This window comes from Ruditapes philippinarum, unplaced genomic scaffold (genome assembly GCF_026571515.1).
Source record: "Ruditapes philippinarum isolate M1 unplaced genomic scaffold, ASM2657151v2 ctg243_1_1_1_1, whole genome shotgun sequence".
Taxonomy (NCBI): domain Eukaryota; kingdom Metazoa; phylum Mollusca; class Bivalvia; order Venerida; family Veneridae; genus Ruditapes; species Ruditapes philippinarum.
In genome coordinates this window covers 64,097-84,375 of record NW_026865615.1, presented here as the reverse complement: position 1 = coordinate 84,375, position 20,279 = coordinate 64,097, and the positions used below count along the sequence as shown (strand labels likewise).

General features: G+C 33.6%; 1 protein-coding gene across 1 annotated transcript in view; it reads right to left on the bottom strand.

The window, feature by feature from the left end:
- Positions 1-19,910, bottom strand: part of LOC132729756 (DNA mismatch repair protein Msh3-like) — a 46,679-nt gene extending 26,769 nt beyond the window's left edge. Inside the window, exons 1-7 of the mRNA XM_060715583.1 lie at positions 19,528-19,910; positions 16,108-16,587; positions 13,779-13,895; positions 12,797-12,914; positions 6,890-7,011; positions 4,554-4,720; positions 4,225-4,334 (exon numbers count right to left, since the gene is read on the bottom strand). Coding sequence (XP_060571566.1) covers positions 4,225-4,334; positions 4,554-4,720; positions 6,890-7,011; positions 12,797-12,914; positions 13,779-13,895; positions 16,108-16,587; positions 19,528-19,740 — 1,327 coding nt within the window. The 5' untranslated portion in view covers positions 19,741-19,910. The remainder of the gene's footprint in view (positions 1-4,224; positions 4,335-4,553; positions 4,721-6,889; positions 7,012-12,796; positions 12,915-13,778; positions 13,896-16,107; positions 16,588-19,527) is intronic.
- Between the last annotated feature and the right edge of the window lie 369 nt (positions 19,911-20,279).

The window sequence follows — 20,279 nt, the reverse complement described above, 5'->3', positions numbered from 1 at the left end:
TGATTCATTGTATATGACAGTTATTACAGTTAGAAAATTTATACAAGAACCTCTTTTTAACACAACTCTCCAAGTACTGTCCACGACACTGTTACAACTGGGTTATGTTACCATAACATTTATGTCCATCGAGCGCTTTTTTATGTTCTTTAAACCGATGAAGTACATCACAAAATGTACACCATCGTATCTCAGATTGTCTACTATAACAATTTGGGTTGCTACGGTAACAGTTTTTCAAATTGTAAGATATGGAGCATGTTACGTGAAGTTTGAATCTCGCAAAGTTTTTGATCAAGCAGGACTTTGCAACAGAATTGTGACAGTCTACTACTTAACATTGGTTGTCTTATCACTAAGTATATCTATGCTGTGTTACTGGAGCATATTCAACATGGTGAAACGGCAGTTGGCAGATTATGAAAGAAAGAAAGTTTCATTTACAATGATGGCTTCATTTTTACGAAGCTACAAGTCCACCACTCTAGTTCTTGTATACATTCTTGTCATATTTGTTACATCATTTGTATATGCAATCATCATATTGTATATAAGGTACATGAACCTTGACGTGAGGAGTATACGTACATCTCTGGAAGTTGTGTCCGCTATCAACTGTTTTATAAACCCATTTCTATATGTTATGTGGTTCAAAGAGAGTCAAATGGAAGCTTTCAAGCTGTTTTCATGTTTCAACAAGAACTTCAAGACTAAAGCTGAAGCAATGAAGTATGAAATATTTGACATAGTGACGTCTTATCACCATGTGACATCTACTGTCTGAATCATTGACATCTAAGCAACATAATATTCTGTAGTTAAGAAAGTTTTCTTTTTAACAGTTTAAATTTCATTTTATTATTTAATTTTACCAATTATATATGGTGCTATATCAGTCAAATATGTTTCATATTTTTTTTTAAATAAATATGAAATATAAATATGAAAGTGGGCGGAGTCAAAACTCATATTTATTTTAACGGACTTCTTTTGCCATTTTGTTTGAAAAATCTTATAAATACAAAACAACTTTTTGTTGAATTTTGTTTCGAAAACTATCTAGAATGATAGAAAATGGTCTAACTAAGAAAACAAATCCGAACACCAATATCTTTAATTCAGTTGTCAACGCTGTACAGACGTTTACAGAGTTGTTTACGTGATGTCACAATGTACCGCCAAATATCACATGCAAAACAAGACGCAATAATATATTACTGCACTCTGTACAATTGCAGTTGCGTAGCCAGCAATGGGGTTCGTAGCCATTTTTCTTTGATATTGAAATTAAATAAAAAGGTTATTTTTTCGTTTTTCATGAAATATGGCATTCCCAGCTCGAATAAATATGTGGCATTTTATCATGTTTCGTGAAAATATATACAGTCAGGACTCATTACAACGACACTGTTAGTTCCCAAAGGATATGTCAGTATATCGAATTTGTCAGTATAGTGAATTTCATCATTCATCATGAAATGATATGCTTATTCACTGGTATCTGAACATTATGTATTAAGATCTATAAAAAACATCTAATGAAAAAGATTTTTGTGTTTATGTGTTCACTTCATTACACACATTACATATCAAACACATAATACAAATACTTCATTAAAATAATAACAACTTAAATAATTCAAGATTTTTATGAAAATGATAAAACAATCATAAGACTTTTAAAAGTTAAACCTTTAAAAATTGATTGCACACTGTTTGTTGTCATAAGTTGACAAGTGAAACAAAATTCAGCAGACAACAACACGTTGGTATTGTAATAAGGTGTAACAATCAACTGACCAAGCTACAATACCTGTTTTAACACCTTGCGGCTTTTGTTTTATACGCGCGCTTGACTGACCAAGTGTCAGTTTAACGGGTACTGATTGTATAGAAAATAACATGTTTGGTTTCCAATTTTATTGTGTCGGAGTCGGAATACGAATTTTCCGTTATAAAGGATTATAATAACGTTGAAAAAAATTTGGTTCCCACCAATTCCCTGTCGTTATTTGAATTTGTCAGTATAATGGATTCCGATGTATTGAGTCCTGACTGTACCATATTTCACTTAAACGAAAAAATATCCTCTTAATATTTCAACTAGAGGGATGCACTTCTGTGCACAAGGCCACCAACATTTTATTCTGAAAGGATTTCAACCAATTAAAATTGGTAGCAAACATGGTTATGTGACAATGCCTCTCATTTGTTGATTCATCATGCTACATGTTTCTTTTTATAAATAACTTAATATGAGAAAACTGAATTTTCGATATTTTTTCTTTTGTTGTACGATTATGGCCAGTGTGCAATGAGTACCTTCTATAAGCAGTTTTTTTTCCACAAACACTGAAACTTAGATAATATTAAGTGTTTATTGTGGCGGCGTGGGCAAATGTTTTAAACGCATCAGACTAGTAATCTAAGGATTGCTGACCGTGTGGATTCAAACCCAGTCAGGGGCAAGCCGTTGTTTCTGTGAGCAAGAAACTATACACATATTGCTTAGTACAGTTGTTGGTTCCAGAAATGGATTTGAGAGTGTTTGAATAAGCTTATAGCTTGAACCAACAGAATCAAACTAAAATATATTGGTATAAACTAAAGTGTTTATTTCCGAGCAACATACTTACAGTCTTTTGGATCTGAACTTGATTTTGTCAATGAATTTTTTCTATGTCAATGCAAGGTTGCTGAAATGCCTCAGCTCTTAAACAATAACTTTAAAACAAGTTCCATCAACATATACTAGAAAAAACATAGATATCTAACATGTGATAGTTTGAAATTTAATTTTTATCTACAAGAAAAACAACAACTACATCATTTAAATGATGGCCATGAAAACTCCATAAGCACATTGGATTTATCTTTTGGAGGGATTTGGCTTAATGAAATCACTTTATCTAACCTAGAACCTGCTTCATTTTTTGAATTGACTTTCAAGCTTCAATTTTGAAACAGTCCATTGCCAATTTTTAGGATATCATGTGAAAAATAAAGATTTTGGGCAGCTAAAATTATAGAGCTTGATCGGAAGCAAGAATGGAAAAAAACTTTGCAGTTCAAATACCAGCATAAAATTAGTATTTAACTAAGTAAATTAAGTATATAACTTTACCTGCCTAAAGAATGTAATAAAATTATGTGTCCAATTATCCCAAGAAAACCATCAGATTCAGGATCATATTAAAAAGAAACAGAAAGTAGGGTGACAGATTTACTGACCGACATAAATATCTACTTCTCCAAGCATAATAACAGAACTTACACTTTATTCTATTTTGGTCCATTAAACATAAAACAACAATTTTCTTTTGAAACATTTGATGCCATCTTGTATTTGCTTCAGAATTTACAGAACATTACACATGAAAAGACATTTTATTGACTAACTCAGAAAAACTTTAATAACATTTCAAGCCTAGTTAATTTTTATCAGTTTCATATTTATGGATTAAACATTCTCTCAAAGCTGTATTTATCAAGTCTTATATTTTTTTATGTCATTATGAATAACATTAATTATACTTAACAGAATTTCTAATGCTATCTTCAGTAAGAACTTAATATTAAAAGCCTAGTTTATTTTCTGTCTGCAAAACATACACGTTTTTTTATTTCCTTGTTTTTGTTTGTTTTTTCTTTGGTAAGGTGTTATGTCACACCAACACTGTATAGGTTATAGGCGTTTTTCCAGCTTTATTGGTAGAGGAAGAGCTCAGGTGCTCTTCTGTCCATTATTTCAGGCATATACCAGCAGATGAGTAGAACTGTCCACACTGTAAGCATGCTTTTTTGTAGTCTCAGTTATTGTATGGCATGATTTCATTTCAAATGCAATAATATAAGTATTAAAGGGACTCCACTGAGGTTTTTTGAAATGACAGACCTGGAAATAATTTTCTGAGATTTGTTTATCATCTGATGAAGGTCCAGACAAATAACTCATGTGAAAATTTTCAGATCATTCTCTCACCCAGTTTTTCCAGAATAATCTTTTTATGTTGTGCAAAATGACGCAAAAAATGAACAGCGTTGCAATTCAAAAAGTCAAACACAAAATCAATATACAATTTAATTCAGAGTTAATTTTTTCAATGTCCTTTTCAGATTTTTTTCAGTAAAGTTCTTCACTTGATTTATGTAAGAATTTCTAATTTTATGTTTTTAGGCTTTTTGACCTCAGTGGAGTTCCTTTAATAAAGAAATACATCTCACCATCTGAGTAACTGTCTGTATAAAACTGTGACACTTTTGTAAATGCAGAATTAAACTTGAACAGATCAGCATCTATCTTCTCTAACCTCAGTTTGTCATCGCCATGGAAACTGAAATTTGTTTTTTTCAAAATTACAAAATTATCAAAATAAATTTTGTGACTTTTTTATGTACATGCATGCTGGTACTGCACATAATTCAGAAAACAAACAAAAACAAATTATTTATTTAACACTATAAGAACATTTTGCATTTCAAAACAAATTAAAACAAATACAAATAAATGTTTTCAACAGCTACATATTCTGATAAAAGAACAAAATTTATACCATAAAGTTTGAAAACCGTTCAATAATTTCTCGGTTTCCATGGAAACATTTGAAGGAAGAATACATTCAGCAGGTTGAATATGGGCCAATCTTGTTTCTAGTTCAGCACGAGACGTTGTGTCATCAAAACTGTCATAGATTACATCACCTGTGGATGGCTGAATTGCCTGAAGTTAAAACAAAACTGTTTTTTCTTTTCTTTTAATTTCTATAAACCTGAGATCTTTCAACATATCAAAATATGAATCTTTTGTAATAGTATGTCAGAGATTATCATTTGTTTCCTAGTGCATTAACTTTCCTTTTGATGATTTTCCTTGAATATGTATCAAGAAGAAGTAATCTGGGGTTTTGTCAGCTATACACGAAAGAGGAGGCCAATGGTACTAAATGGCATTAATACAATAACAGGTCCTCAGGATTCAACAGTAAACAACAAATATAAGAATATAAGGGGGGGGGGGGTTGTTGTTTTTTGGTAGTGGTAAGGGAGGTTGTATAATAAAGCATGTCTGCTTACCAACTCAGTCTCATCATCAAAACCACTTCCCTCATTACAAAACAAGGGGGACTTACAGGAGACATAAACAAGTCACCCGAGATTATTATGATACAAGAGGGCCATGATGGCCCTGAGGTCGCTCACCTGTATATAGCCCCCCCCCAACCCCCACCCCCTCCCCCCCAACGTTGCAGGGCCAATTTAACCCAAGGGCTTTTATTTGCACAAACTTGGTAGACACCCATAAGAAGATGTTTCATGCTAAACATCTAAGCTCTAGCTCATTGGGCTCTTTAAAAGAAGATTTTTTTTAAGTTACACTATACACATATAGTTAAAAACAATGACACCCCTGGGGCCGGGCCAGTTTTGACCACAGGGCTTTTATTTGAACAAACTTTGTAGACACTTACTAGAAGATGTTTCATGCTTAATATCTAAACTCTAGCTATTTGGGTTTTTCAAAGAAGATTTTAAGTTTTTGCGATAAACATATAAAGAAAATCAATGACCCCCGGGCGGGGCCAATTTTGACCCCAGGTCTTTTATTTGACAAACTTTGTAGACACTCACTAAAAGATGTTTCATGCTTAATATCTTAACTCTAGCTATTTGGGTTTTTTCAAAGAAATTTTTTTTTTTATTTGAACAAACTTGGTAGACACCTATTAGAACATGTTTGATGCCAAATATCTTAGCCATAGCTCTTTGAGTTCTTTAAAAGAAGATTTTTTAAGTTTTTACTAATTATGCATATATAGGGAAAATCAATGACCCCCGGGGCGGGGCCAATTTTGACCTCAGGGCTTTTATTTGAACAAACTTGGTAGACACTTATTAGAACATGTTTCATGCTAAATATCTTAGCTCTAACTCTTTTGGTCCTTTAAAAGAAGATTTTTTAAGTTTTTACTATATGCATATAGGGAAAATCAATGACCCCCTGGGGCGGGGCTAATTTTGACCCCAGGGCTTTTATTTGAACAAACTTGGTAGACACCTATTAGAACATGTTTGATGCTCAATATCTTAGCCATAGCTCTTTGAGTTCTTTAAAAGAAGATTTTTTAAGTTTTTACTATATGCATATAGGGAAAATCAATGACCCCCCGGGGCGGGGCCAATTTTGACCCCAGGGCTTTTATTTGAACAAACTTGGTAGACACCCATTAGAACATGTTTCATGCTAAATATCTTAGCTCTAGCTCTTTGGGTTCTTTAAAAGAAGATTTTTTAAGTTTTTACTATATGCATATAGGGAAAATCAATGACCCCCTGGGGCGGGGCCAATTTTGACCCCAGGGCTTTTATTTGAACAAACTTGGTAGACACTCACTAGAAGATGTTTCATGCCAAATATCTAAGCTATAGCTCTTATGGTTTTTTAAATGAAGATATTTAAAGTTTTTTCTTTCGGTTGCCATGGCAACCAGAGTTCTGCATGGAATTAAATTCTTTGAACAATTTTTAAAGGTGACCACCAAAGGAACATTCCTGTGAAGTTTGGATGAAATTGGCTTAGTGGTTTATGAGGAGATGTCATTTAAAGTAAAAGTTTAAGGACGGACGGACGACGGACAGATGACTGACGGACGACGGACGGACGACGGACGAAAAGCGATCACAAAAGCTCACCCTGTCACTTTGTGACAGGTGAGCTAAAAAAATATCATCATGATAAATTTGGAAAGTGTATTTGAAATAGTACATGTATTAAGTTATATAGAGGAAACTGTTATAACGAAATCATTACAATTGATCAAAAAGACCCATAAGTAAAAAAAAGTCTAGCTAAAACAGCATAGTTATTACATTTATTTCAAATTTAACTCACCATGATTCCAATTGGTGTTTTCTGTTCTCCTTTTGGTACCTCATGCTCACATATACACATGAGATAGTTTGTTGCCATAGAAACAGCCTGACCTACATCACCTTCAGAGGTTTCATTCATATCTAGATGATGTTTAAGAAAAACTAGAACTGCCACTATCATGGCGTGAATACCCCCGCATACCACTTTGTCAGAATCAACAGTGGCCATTTAGAGCTCAAGGACAACCTCCCTGTCAAATCTGAGGCTACTAAGCCAGTGCATTGCTAAGTTATGCATTCTACATGCTTCAAATGTGAAAATGTCAAAATCAATACATTGCGGACAGAACATTCTTTAGCAATTGAGAAGAAAACCTTTTTTTTTGTCAAGGTCCCTGTGATCCTGACCTTTGACCCAGTGACCTCAAAATCAATAGGTGTCACCTTATAGTCATGATCAACATTCATGCCAAATATGAAGACTGTGGGTCAAAGGAATCTTAAGTTAATGGGTGGACAAACTTTTTGAAGTCAAAGTCCCTATGACCTTGACCTTTGATCCAGTGGCCTCAAAATCAAAAGGGGTCATCTATAAATCATGATCAACATCCATGCCAAATATGAAGACTGTGGGTCAAAGGAATCTTAAGTTATTGGGCGGACAAACTTTTTGAAGTCAAAGTCCCTGTGACCTTGATCTTTGACCTGGTGACCTCAAAATCAATAGGGGTCATCTATAAATCATGACTAACCTCCATTCCAAATATGAAGACTGTGGGTCAAAGGAATCTTAAGTTATTGGGCGGACAAGCTTTTTGAAGTCAAAGTCCCTGTGACCTTTGACCTGGTGACCTCAAAATCAATAGGGGTCATCTACTAATCATGACTAACATCCATGCCAAATATGAAGACTGTGGGTCAAAGGAATCTTAAGTTATAGGGCGGACAAGCTTTTTGAAGTAAAGGCCCCTGTGACCTTGCCCTTTGACCTGAAAGTCAATAGGGGTCATCTACTAATCATGACTAACCTCCATGCCAAATATGAAGACTGTGGGTCAAAGGAATCTTAAGTTATTGGGCGAACAAGCTTTTTGAAGTAAAGGCCCCTGTGACCTTGACCTTTGACCTGGTGACCTCAAAGTCAATAGGGGTCATCTTCTTATCATGACTAGCCTCCATGCCAAATATGAAGACTGTGGGTCAAAGGAATCTTAAGTTATTGGGCGGACAAGCTTTTTGAAGTCAAGGCCCCTGTAACCTTGACCTTTGACCTGGTGACTTCAAAGTCAATAGGGGTCATCTACTAATCATGACTAACCTCAATGCCAAATATGAAGACTGTGGGTCAAAGGAATCTTAAGTTATTGGGCGGACAAGCTTTTTGAAGTCAAGGCCCCTGTGACCTTGACCTTTGACCTAGTGACCTCAAAATCAATAGGGGTCATTCTACTTATCATGACTAACCTCCATGCCAAATATGAAGACTAAGGGTCAAAGGAATCTTAAGTTATTGGGCGGACAAGAAAAAACCCACGGACAGCCGGATGGACAAGCTGATTCCAGTATACCCCCCTTACAACTTTGTTGTGCGGGGGTATAATAAACAACATAAAAATGATAATAATAACACATCTTACAGAATTTTAATTATTCAATCAAAAGAATATATCATCAGAAGCTAAGAAAGTAATAACAACCAGTGATATTTTTTTTGCAATTGTCAAAACAACCTGTGACTTTTTAAAGTGGTAAATTTAGTGCAGTAAATCAATTTGGAATCAAATATATGCCATCCAGATTGATTGTTGTAAATAAGCACAAATGATAATCTTTCAGTTGAATGTGAAAGAATAGATACATTTGAATACTGTCTAATATTTATTTTTGTTAAAAGCATATTTGTAATAGATTGCCTGCATATAAAAGGGTGTAAATTTGTCAATAATAATTTGAGCCGCGTCACGACAAAACCAACATCATGAGTTTGTGACCAGCAAGGATCCAGACCAGCCCGCGCATCCACACAGTCTGATCAGGATCCATGCTGTTCGCTATCAGTTTCTCTACTTGTTATAGGGTCTGTAAGCAAACAGCATGGATCCTGATCAGACTGCGCGGATGCACAGGCTGGTCTGGATCCTTGCTAGTCGCAAACCCATTATGTTGGTTTTGCCGTGACACGGCTCATTTGATTGCAGAAGGAAATTGAAACGTAACCTGTGTTTTCACACAGACAGACAGACAGACAGACAGACAGACAGACATGTGGCTGAATCACTATAAAGGGCAATTTCTTTATTATTTTCTTTTGTTTAAAAAGGGCTGTTGGACACTCACTCTATTGTTACAGAATGAACTTTATTGTTCTCTTTTGTTCTATTTATAATTATATGGCCCCCTATTCCAATTTTTGCAGTGCAGACAAACAGACAGGCCGGTGGCCTAGTGGTTAAGGTGTCTGCCTCTCAACCCAGAGATCATGGGTTCGAGCCCTACTCGGGTCATGACTATGTTTCTTCATATGACACCAGTACTGGTTGGTTCCAGGAAGGGGACTTTAAAGTGATTAATATCAGTTGCAAGAACCTGTTTCGCAATCGAGCTTAAATAAATATGTTTAAACCAACAGACGAGCTGACAATGTCATACCATAATTATGTCATGAAGTTTCTTCGGGCACATAAAAGCCAACATCAATTTCTATTCAGCATCATTATATTCGAGTTAAAAAAGGTTACATCATTTTTATTTGTTTGGATCGTCAGACCAAACAAATAATGGTAGTGAAATTTCAGAGCCTCAAGCTGTTAATTGCAAATGCCTAAAGTAGTCCACTTTTTTGAAGTGGTTACTTCCCTTTATATGTACACTAACCCTGAAAAATTCAGGGGAGATCAATGCGTAAAGATTGTCAAATGAAAGGCGCATTAATTTTTAAGCAAAGTAGTTCCCAAATGGTCGAAGATTTCTAATATTGTTTCATTCTTTATAGATATACATGCTTACAGTAAGCTCCATAATTATTTACATCTGTGTTAAACAACAGGTATAGCGTCGAAATAATAAGAGTTACAAACCCTAATTTAGAATAATATGGTTTTCATCAGGCCGTAAACATATAACTTCACCGTGGCCGAGGGGTTTGCACGCTCGCTTATGAATCGAGAGGTCTGGAGTTCATAACCCCCTTGAGGCATCTCATTTTTAAAAAAAAAAATTTAAGTCAAATAAACATTGAATTCACTATCAGTGTTGCAATTAGTCTTATAGCCAATTTACTACAGTTAAAACACTGGAAACCATTGGTGGCACTATACAAAACAAATTGGTTTATAATCTCATAAACTTCACCTTTCTGACATTCTGAGACCCAAACAAATTCAGCTCCTTCTGTGCTTTGATTTATTAAATGATTTTCCATTATATTCTAAAGAAGAATAACTTAAGTTTAGAGAAGTGTCTTTTCTCATAAATCAGATTGTAATTATTTCTGTATCAAACAAGCATTTGATAGTATTGCGGGCAATACAGTAGTCCCCTACCGGTCCCTCAAAAAGTTCTTTAATTGTCATACACTCCTGTGTATTGCCATTTATAATGAATTTGAGGATGAAGTCTGTATTTGAAAATATCAACCACAAAACATAATAAAATAAGTTTGTCTATATCACAGTAATGTGTTAAGTTTCCATGCTTAGTAAGGAAATTATGTTTATACAACCTTGTCATATTATTACGATGTGGGATTTTAAAGTAAATCCTATAAGGAATGAAGAAGTTGGAGTGAAAATACCAGTTTCTCGAAAAAAATCTAAATTAGGGGGACATAATTCTGGAAATAGTCTTGCTAGAGTATTTAACCTTCTCAAAAATGTCGAGTGATAATAAGAAACATATATATGAAGTTTGAAGTAGATACATTAGGAAATAAAGAAGTTATTTAAAAAAGACAACATTTTTTCCCCTAAAAAATCTAAGTTCAAGGGAGGTAATACTGATATTTTTTGTGCTAGAGTTATAAACCTTGTCACATATGATGTGGTTGATGACCAGAAACTTATATTTAAAGTTTGAAGTAAACACCTTAAGAAATAAAGAACATATAGTGAAAAAGCTGAAAAATTTAAATCAGAAATCTTGAAATTCAGGCTATTTGTTGCCATAGCAACCAGAATTTTCAACATAGGAAGAAAAGAAAAAGATGTGCATAGTCTCCAGACTGCCATCTACCCATATTTCAAGTTTCATAAAAATATTTTCAGTACTTTTTGAGTTATCACTGGATCCAGTTTATGTGTTAAATTTGCCATATTTTCAGACTATTTGTTGCCATAGCAACCAGAATTTTCAACATAGGAAGAAAAAAAAAAGACGTGCATAATCTCCATACTGCCATCTATCCATATATCAAGTTTCATAAAAATATTTTCAGTACTTTTTGCGTTATCGCGGGATCCAGTTTTGTGGACGGACGGACTGACGGACTGACAGACTGACAGACAGACAGACAGACGGACAGACAGACGGACAGACAGACAGACGGACAGACGGACGGAGGGTAAACCTAAAGTCCCCTCCGGTTAAACCGGTAGGGGACTAATTAAAAATAATGATCACCATGTCTTATAAGGTTAGTGTACATGAAAATCACACTTTAAATAAATATTCTTAATTTTTGTTGACTTTGTTAGATGATGTACTCAATATTTGACTGCATAATTATAGAATAAAATATGCCTTGTTAAAAATCTAAAAAATTCATCAAGATTATAGGAATAAAGACGAAAGGTTTAAAAGATCAAAAATTAAACAAATTATACATCAATCCCAATATGCTGAAAATGTTAAAAAGAAAATTTAATCCAAAAACAAATCAACCAACAAGCATGTCAAATGTTTTACTACATTTAACCCATTACTTCATGAGCATTTTGTAAAAAATGGCTGTTTTCATTGAAAAGTCTCCTGTTACAAGTTTATACTGCTATAATACTATTAAAACTGCTTCAACACTAATCAAATTTGGCACAAATGTTGACTGGACAATTGCCTTTGTAACAACATGCTCAGGCTTAAATTTCCTGATACCATGGCACGAGGGGACATCTCAAAATTGCCAAAAATCACTATTTTGCTTTGATTTTTTCATCAAAATTGATTTCAAAGTGCAGCAACTTGTCATGGGATTGAGATAGAGTCAAATGCTTTTTCAGCGATGGTAACACTTTACTTCATATCGATCTGGGGTCATTTTTAGCCTCTCACAAGTCCAAAATTTTCTTGGCGATGAGTGGGACTACCAACGCCCTTCAAACCCCACAAACCACCCCCCTTCTGGGAACCCACTGATGTATCTTTTGGGAGGCCGCGTCGAAAAAGTTTTTTAACAACATAACTCAAATGAAAACATGTGTCTGGGACCCAAACAGGGCATTTTTTCACTATTTGAGGCCTAAAATAGGGGGGGGGGCAATGAAAGTGCGTTGTTTCACATATATATGAGGTAAAGGGTTAAAGGAGGTCATCAATATTAAGAAGGGCTGGCCGACAGTTCAGACCTGACGTGCCACGTATCATACCACAAACCATTGTTCTAATACTAAAAGAATAAACGATACTTTTTAAAAAGAAATTTTAAATGAAAATACATAAGAAATGATTTCTACATAACTTCCTGTAACAACAGTTTAGAATTGAAGTTTAGCTGGAAATAATAAAAGCACTTGAAATGCAAACAGAAACTAGATGAAGTTAAATAATGAAATGATTTTTCTGAATTTCTGTAGATCTAGTAGTTATTAGGATTTTTTATTTATTACAATCTTGCGATCTTAGGACTAATACCTAATCTGTATTGTTAACATCTGAATCATGAATATCCTAGTAATCATTACTGCCCTAAATATGAGTGTGATATAAAGGATACCTTCAGATATCATAGTGGATTTTGTATACAGGGCTGTCAGTTGCCGTGTGAATGGAGTATTCTTGTTATTGCCAGCTGCCTTCAACGCTGCAGTCTCTGTTTGTTGTACCACACCAACCTAGCGATGTCAATGAATAAAACATACAGCAATTATATTATTCCCTTACAATATTGGCACCAACATGGAGTAAAGGTTTTTTCTATTTTTGGCTTCAGCTGCCCCTAAAAGGACTGCCTAAGAGTGCTACAGAAAAAGTTTGGAAGAAGATCTATTCTAAGCTTCAGCAGCCTCTAAAAAGAGCCAAATCAATTTAATATGATCAAATTTGAAAAAGGACTACCTAAGAATGCTAGAGACAATATTTGGTAATCATCGATGAAAAAAATAATTAAAGGTTTTTCTATTTTTAGCTTTAGCAGCCCTTAAAAAGGGCAAATCAATTTAATATGAGCAAATTTGATAAAAGACTACCTAAGAATGTTACAGACAGAGTTTGGTGATCATCCATAAGTAAGTTCAGTAGAAGAAAACATTTTTTAAGTAAATTTGCCCAGAAGTTTTAAGAGAAGAAGATGAATGTTGACGTATGACAACGGACGACGTACCACAGACTATGACGCATCATCCTTTGATATTAATAGCTCAATCTGAACCTTCGTTTTTGGAGAGCCAAAAAAGATCCCTTTGTCTAGTATAGAATAATAATAATATAATAAAGGTTTAGTTTTTCATGCAAAAGGATATTAACAAAATTCTTTTTATTCTCTCTTACCATGCTCTCTTACCATGCCGGAACCTAATGATTACTATAGCAACCAGTATAGAGCAGGCCCACCTGTGCATCCAGACAGTCTGATAGGCTCTATACTGCTTACTTTAAAATTTCATCTTGATATCCCCAAAACTGTTCATGGACTGTTCCAAAAATGTAAGCTGGACAAGTCCATATAATAAATTCAGGAGTTAAGAAGTTATACTAACCTTATACCCAGCGGAGACAATTCTGCTAACATGTACAAACAACCTGTGTACAGGTATACTTGCTGTCATAAAGTTATGGTCAAGATGAGCATATATCTTCAAAACCTTCGAAGCTATCTGAAAAAAACAAATATATATTAGTGAAACTCAACAATATTGTAATACTATCACAATGGGTTAAAAGCTGCAGCACTAATCCATTTTTAATATTTTATGCTATCTTTTTTAATGAAATTTTAAAATTCATTCTAAGTTTTTCAATGGTAAAAGTTAAGTCAAAAGTACAAATGTATTAATTTAGGTTTGCTTACTATCCTGTGAGAAGATCCAAGTCATAATCTGCAAATATTCTTTACTCGTTAAGTAATAGGATGGGGAAAAAAGGTGATGAAAATAATCATTTAATTGTCACTTTTATAATGGTAATTTGTGTATTATTAGGTAAAGGAGACTTTACATACTGTAATTTCTCTGCTTGTTTCTGATAATTCTGTCATAGTGATATAGAGGTCACTCAGGTCAGTGTAAGGTCAGAACATATTTCACCTAGTGAGCCCCAAAAGGTACAATTCACAAGTGGCACAGCCAAAAGGGAAATATGAACTTTTGGGGTTCTTGAGGTGAAATATATTTTGATTTTACACTAAACTAAACAAATTTTCTTTTTACTATATGCATCAAATTTTTTTTTAACCTAAATGAAATGCGCGCCAAATAATAATACTATGTGATGTCATTCATGAGGTCACGTCACTAAGTAAAGTTGGTTTCAAGCACTGAAAAATTTTACCGGGTACTAAAACTTAAACAAGAGGGCCATGATGGCCCTGAGGTCGCTCACCTGTATATTGCCCCCCCCCCCCCCCCCCCGGACCAATTTTTACCCAAGGCTTTTATTTGAACAGACTTGGTAGACACCCATAAGAAGATGTTTCATGCTAAACATCTAAGTTGTAGCTCATTGGGTTTTTTAAAAGAAGATTTTTTAAATTTTTACTATACACATATAGTTAAAAACAATGACCCCCCTGGGGCAGGGCCAGTTTTGACCCCAGGGCTTTTATTTGAACATACTTGGTAGACACCCATTAGAACATGTTTCATGCTAAATATCTTAGCTCTAGCTCTTTGAGTTCTTTAAAAGAAGATTTTTTAAGTTTTTACTAATTTATTATTATGCATATAGGGAAAATCAATGACCCCCTGGGGCGGGGCCAATTTTGACCCCAGGGCTTTTATTTGAACAAACATGGTAGACACTCATTAGAAGATGTTTCATGCTAAATATCTTAGCTCTAGCTCTTTGGGTTCTTTAAAAGAAGATTTTTTAAGTTTTTACTATATGCATATAGGGAAAATCTATGACCCCCTGGGACGGGGCCAATTTTGACCCCAGGGCTTTTATTTGAACAAACTTGGTAGACATTCACTAGAAGATGTTTCATGCCAAATATCTTATCTCTAGCTCTTTGGGTTCTTTAAAAGAAGATTTTTTAAGTTTTTACTATATGCATAAAGGGAAAATCAATGACCCCCTGGGGCGGGGCCAATTTTGACCCTAGGGCTTTTATTTGAACAAACTTGGTATACACTCATTAGAAGATGTTTCATGCCAAATATCTAAGCTCTAGCTCTTACGGTTCTTTAAAAGAAGATATTTAAAGATTTTTCTTTCGGTTGCCATGGCAACCAGAGTTCTGCATGAAATGGAATTCTTTGAACAACCTTGATAGAGCTTCATACAAAAAGTATTCCTGCCAAGTTTCATTAACATTGGCCTTGCGGTATCATAGAAGATGTCCTTAGAATATTTAAAATGTGGACGGACGACGGACGCCATTTGGTTGGCACTTTGTGCAAGGTGAGCTAAAAAGTGAAAAATTCAAAGTGATATTTTCACTGTTTAAAACAGTGAAATATCAGTTTCAAATTTCACTGATATAATTCTATAAATCACCGAAAATGGCGAAAAGCATGTAATAAATGGTGATATTTATTATTGGTAGAGAAAGACAAAAGGAATATCTACATGTAACTTAGTAAGTGCATTATTTTGGTACTTGCTGGGACCTTTGTAGACACCTCTAGACTTACTGTTACCTAAAAACCTTACTTACATAAAAAAATCTAATTATCCTTACAATATCGAAACCAAGGCTTTTTTCAAGGGTAAAAGTAGCTGTTCCCAAAAGGTGGAGGAAAAATCATAATATGAAAATCTGCATAGATGAAAAAGTAACAGAAAGTCATGCTAGCCTTACCAGTAATTCATGAGAACATCTTACCTACATGGATCATTTCAATTCCCCTAAAAAATATAGGAACTCACCTCTGCATCTTTTCCGAAGAATCTATATTTATATCCACATTCAATAAATAAGACAGCATCTTGATATTTCTCCCGAAACTCTAAATACTGTTGTTCTAATGGTGTATATTTCACAGATAAACCCCCTGAAGACTTCAATTTTCCACGTTTTTTACTATTGTCACTTTTACAATCTTTGCTTCCTGTTTTAAATTTACTTAGTTTGTTTAATTGACAATCAAGTTCTCCATCAGCCTCATCAAACTCAACACCTGTAGAAACTGCTGTGACATCAGCATTTTTACTTTCAAATAATTTATTGTTATGTTTACTTTTCAAGGATTCAAAATCAAAACTACCAACATCTTCTTTTTGTATGTTGTCTAGTTCAATAGCTGAAAAGTTCTGCAATTTTCGTTTAATTCTTGTAACTAATGGACTGATGTTGGAGGAGATGTCAGCATTCTCAGATGAATCCGTATGTTTCTGTCTTTTCCATGACTGAAAGTAAAAGTAATAAGACTTATCATTAATTGACTTTCCAATATATCTAGGCATGTTTTCACTTCAAATGTAAGGTTAAATTGAAGTTCACCATGGCATTATGAACATAAAACAAGACCTTTATGCAAAAAGTACGGCCTTTAACTTGGCTATTAAGGGATCGAAGAATTTTGATTGGCTCTCCAGCTAGCTCAGCCATTATAAATCTGCTTGTTATTTTTCATTGAAAAATAAGTCGCCAAATTGAATTGTTGCAAGGAGACATTTTTAAAACAAGAATCTCATTTGCACTACCTCACAACAACAGAATTTCACATTAGTTATTTTTTGTTCACTAAGTACTTAACTGTTTTAGATTATGTGTAGTTAATAAAATTGCCAAAGGCCAAAGGCTAATAAGACAGTCTAAAGCCAAATAACAAAGCCATTATGAAAACACTTAATTATTAACATTATATTATAAGTCCAAAGCAAATTTATAAATTATAAAACTTGAAAATTATTTTGTACAAATTTTTTTTTTAAATATGCAGACGGTTCTCCCCTAAAATAGGGAAAGAACCATCAGGGGAGGAACTGGTAAAGGAGAGAATAGTCCGACTACTGTCCCCAACCAGTGCGAACAATTTCGTCATCCAAATTGTTCAGCTCTTGTTCCATTGATCAAATTGAATCTTATAGGAAGAGTTAGTCCAATATATCAGACAAATTACAGGCTTGTTATAGTTTATGTCGGTCAAGCTTGACCAGAAGCAAAAATATATTAAAGCCATGTCATATTAATAGGACTAAGGAAGAGTTTGTAAATATAGTAGTTGAACAGAACAGTGCAAAATATATAGCGCCCATTCTCAATAAAATGAAGCATTTAAGGTTGGAAAATATAAAAAAATCTGATGTTGTCATTGTGTCATTTTTTATCGCTGGAGTAAAAGTTTAAGGTATTTTGTAAGTTTACCAAAAATATTTTCAACAAGAAAGTATAATATAATAGAATGGCATTATTTCGGTAATGACACTGTATATCCCCGGTAACGTAGATTTCAATTCTAATAATGTAACATATTGGCTGCATATACATTGTAAATAACAAATGTCTGTAAAATATATCAAAATCTATAAATTCTTTATCTAGAGGGACTTTCTAACCCAGGAAAATTCAAGGAAGTTGGTACCTCGCTAATTTTCAGTTTATTTCTTGAAAGTTAAATATTCGTATAAAGCAAAAAAAGGGTCAATTTTTGAAATGATTATTAATTTTTTTGTCTTCATTCAAAAAATATATATCATATATTACAGTAAGGGGTCGAATACATACACAAATGTTGTATTTAGCAACCTTTTTTCAAAATATTCAGCTTTCCACTTTCTTCATATTAGGAAAATTTATTGCAAAACAGTTTGATATTTATCCCCATATAGCATGTCATGTATGTTTCATTTTATTCAAATACAAGTAAAGATTAAAAAAAAAAAAATTTATTTTTTGTAAAATAATTTATATTTTTGGATATTATTTTAACATAATTACAATATATAGAATGAAATACAGCCAATTAAAGCTCTTTGCAGAAACGAATTAGTTGTTGTTGAAAACTTTAACAGCTTGTTACATATTTTTAAAATTTCTGCATGTACATGTACATCAACATATTATGAAAATATCTTTCCTTTGCAAACCACTTTTGTATCTTCTTACATCAAATACAAGGTAACCGTTACTAATAGGCATGCTAATCCCAACTTTATATTTAATTTTCAAAAAATGTTGTATTGTAAGTTGGAGTAACGTATGTTTCACACTGGCTTATTTCTGAAATCTATCACATGATTAAAACTTACTGTAAAATCGACTCTTTTATTTAGAAATCAAATGTACATCATTCTATTGTCATAAAAAATGCGACTTTATGTTTTTATATTTGCATGTGTAAACAATATCAAGTCTATTTAATAAAAGTAACGTATGTTTCCCTGTGGTTACTTAAACAAGTTTTTTTTATTTGTTCTTTTTTGTTTCATTTTACACCTTTTTCCAACGGTATTTAAGTCATATAGGTGGGTAGTTTCCTAACCATCGTTCCTGGAGAGTTACACCAGTACTAGACTACCTTCCTCCGCACTAAACTACCAAAGCATCTCCCGGGGATCGAACCCACGCCAGAGCGGTAACTGGATTAGAAGTCATCGACTCTAACCCCTCGACCTCGGAGGCGGTTAAAACTCAACCAAGTTAACAAAATTTACTTACTTATGTAAAATTGAAGTTGATTTTGCTCTTATATGTGCTTTCTGACTTGAATTTTCCTTTTAAAAAGTTGGTAACGTATGTTTCTGTAACGTATGTTTCTGTAACGCATGTTTCAATTTTAGACTCTACATTGAAAGTGGGTTGAAAAATGAAGCAAGAGCGTATAACCCGCCATAATTTGTGGTTAATCTATCAAAATTACACACATGTTTATTTTCTTTCTTGTTTGGAGTCTTCCTTAAATGGGTTAGCTCTAAAACATTGGTAACGTATGTTTCTTTTTAAAATGCTGTTGAAAAAGATTTGAATTAAAAATGAAAATTTACGAAAACAGAATGATATTTGAGAGGCTGTCAGCTTAATTTTCTTATAATCAAAGTATATATGCATGCAGCAAATTGACTAATTGCACATGTTTCGTTTATTCTGGAGCTTACTTTTCTGAAACACAATTTCAAATTTGAAAATTCTAGGTGGCGACAGTAAAGTATGTTACATTTTAGGGCATTAATTGTACTTGTAAAAGAAAAATATGAGATTAAAATGTAAAACTGAGAGAGACCCAATAAGACAAAGTGGCAGCCATCTTTCTAATGACATTTTGACCTAAAAAAAAAACCTTTGTATAAGAGCTGCCCAGTGGAACATCAAATGCTTTGTTTTATTGAGAATGAGCGATAGATTACCTTTTCTCCTTCTCCAGTTGGACTGTCCTCAATCACTACAACACCATCTGTCTCTGTCACTGCCGATAATTTTCTTTTTGTGTTTGATGAAAAGAATTTTGAAATTGTAGCTTGAGAATCAATTTTGTTATTTTTTGGCTGGATTTCTTTTGATGAACAATTACTATTCTTTTTTAAGTTTTTATTGAATTTAAAATAATTTCGAGCTGACATGCTAGGTTAGATTTCCTATCCGACAGGATAACTCTTTGGGGAAGAAACAACACAGAAATAAAGTCACTTTGATGACAATATGACTATTATTGCCAAATTTCCTTTTTTAACAAATAAAGCTGCATCAGCTGTTTTTATATTTTCGCGGAATTTTGTAAACCGGAACCGGAACGGTACGTTACGATACCGAAATCAACTTGATTTCGGTAAAGTTACCGAAATCAACTTTTCATTACCGAAATCAACTTATAAAATCACAATTAAGCGTTTTATTATATTTTTTTCATTATTATATATTACAATAGGTTAAGTTTGACTTTCATGCAAAAAATCAGTTCGAAATAATCATTAATAATGATATTAGAAACAAATAACTAAATATCAAGATTATTCCCTGATTTGTCACGAACCGAAATATATGTTTACAATACCGAAATCGACTTGTAAAAATCACAATTAAGCGCTCTATTATATTTTTTCATTATAATCTATTACAATAGGTTTAGTTTGACATTCATGCAAAAAATCAGTTTCGAAAT